The 1,898-nt window shown below is 41.9% G+C and overlaps 1 protein-coding gene across 1 annotated transcript in view; it reads left to right on the top strand.

The window, feature by feature from the left end:
- The window catches only part of syt12 (synaptotagmin XII), a 17,199-nt gene that overhangs the window by 13,887 nt on the left and 1,414 nt on the right, over positions 1 to 1,898 (top strand). Inside the window, exons 7-8 of the mRNA XM_037682520.1 lie at positions 370 to 490; positions 1,601 to 1,734. Coding sequence (XP_037538448.1) covers positions 370 to 490; positions 1,601 to 1,734 — 255 coding nt within the window. The remainder of the gene's footprint in view (positions 1 to 369; positions 491 to 1,600; positions 1,735 to 1,898) is intronic.

The raw sequence follows: 1,898 nt of genomic DNA, 5'->3' as shown, positions 1-1,898 counted from the left end.
TCTACATTTTTTTGCTTTGTTTTGTTTTTTGTTTTTTTGAATGTCCAGAGGACCAGATTGGACTTTTTTGTATGTAATTTCTTAAGATTAATGAATTTATTATCAAACTTTAATTAAAAAATATTATTTTAGTTTTCTTTTTCAGTCTCTGAAATGTGTTCCTGTGATTTCCCATCTAATAATCTGTTTCAACTTTTGTGATCACTTTAATTTCACACATCAGTCTTCATAATAATCATCTTGATCTCTGTGCGGTTTAAATATTAAATCCATCTTTTCTTGCAGCTGTGGTTGGCCCAACTCGTCCTTCTGAGAACTGTTTTCTGTCTAGTTTCTCCAGCCTGACTCAGTTCTGGGTTCCCTCTGCAGGCTGTGGACGCAGTGGGAGAGATCCTGTTGTCCCTCAGTTACCTGCCGACAGCGGAGCGCCTCACCGTGGTCGTGGCCAAGTGCAAGAATCTGGTGTGGACCAACGACAAGAACACAGCAGGTCGGGATGCTCAGACAGTGTGTGTTCATAATTTTTGTAAACGTTACAACATGAAGCGTCTTCTGAGGACCATGTGTAGTAACGACAAGCTTGACTGAATCGTAAAGCACCTTGAACAACTTCTGTTGTTTTTATGCTAAATGATTATTAAGGGTCTACAATTCATTGAAGGAATGCTTATCTTACAATTCAATTCAGTTTATTTATCCAGCACCAAGTCCCAACAGAAGTCACCTCAGGACACTGAACAAAAACAGTCATACATATAAAAATAATAATTGAACATTATTTATCTGAGGAGCAGCTTTGAGTTTAACTCCATCACAGATCTTGAGCAAGCATGAAGGCGACAGTGGAAAGGAAAAACTCCGTCATGAGGAAGAAACCTTTAGCAGAACCAGGATCAGGACAAGCGGCATCTGCTTCGACCGGCTGGTTTGGTAGGAATAGATACACAATGGCAGGTCGAGAATCACGTTACACACCAGAGTTTTAGACTGAGATCATTTTAAAAAGAGAACTGACAGTTCTAGCTGTTCTGGGTCAACCCTGTGCACAATGTTTTGCACAGTCTCATGCAGTCTTGTGAAACGTGCAAGCCCTCCGAGTCTCACCTTTAGCTACTAGTGTTGTAGTACTCGAGACCGATCTTGGTCTTGAGACCGGTCTCAAGAGCACTTTTTGATGGTCTTGGTCTTGTCTCAGTCTCGGACATTGAGGACTCTGGATTTTATTTCAAGGCCACGACTGTGGAAACATCACTAAACTGCCAGAATATTGTCCAGTTTATTTGTTAGCATCTTTGTTTTGATTGGATTCGAAACGTACTGGTTCAAATCCAGCGATAACGTGACTCATTGCTAAATACGTTTTGTTTTTCTCATCATTATCAACTTGTGGCCTTCAGGGGCAAACAGTAAATATGAGCTGTCACATTGATCTTCACCCAGAAAGCAGTCACACTAACATCCTGCTCACCTGCTGGTGTCTCCACAGAACTGACTGGGCTCGGGCTTTTCTTTAAATCAGGAGCTAATTAGCTGCTCTGCACACTAATGTATATGTGTATGTGTGTGTGTGCGTGTGCGTGCGTGTGTGTGTGATCGTCAGATCCATTTGTCAAAGTGTACCTCCTACAAGATGGCAGAAAGATCAGCAAGAAGAAGACTTCCACAAAAAGGGACGACACGAACCCGATCTTTAACGAAGCCATGATCTTCTCCGTGCCGTCCTCCGTCCTGCAGGTGAGCCATCGGACAACGCATCAAACTTCGGCCAAAGGACCAACTGACACAAGACCTTCTAAGATTTAAGTTGAAGATGGAAGCTAGGGAACAAAAATTCAAAGGTCAAATATTCTTCTTATCACCTGCCACTTTTCATGACAGTTATAATTCAAGATGGCCGC

Source organism: Nematolebias whitei, chromosome 10, assembly GCF_014905685.2.
Source record: "Nematolebias whitei isolate Nwh7 chromosome 10, NemWhi1, whole genome shotgun sequence".
In the NCBI taxonomy this organism is placed as follows: Eukaryota; Metazoa; Chordata; class Actinopteri; order Cyprinodontiformes; family Rivulidae; genus Nematolebias; species Nematolebias whitei.
Note: the sequence above shows the minus strand (reverse complement) of the source record. Positions and strands in the feature narration are given on the sequence as shown.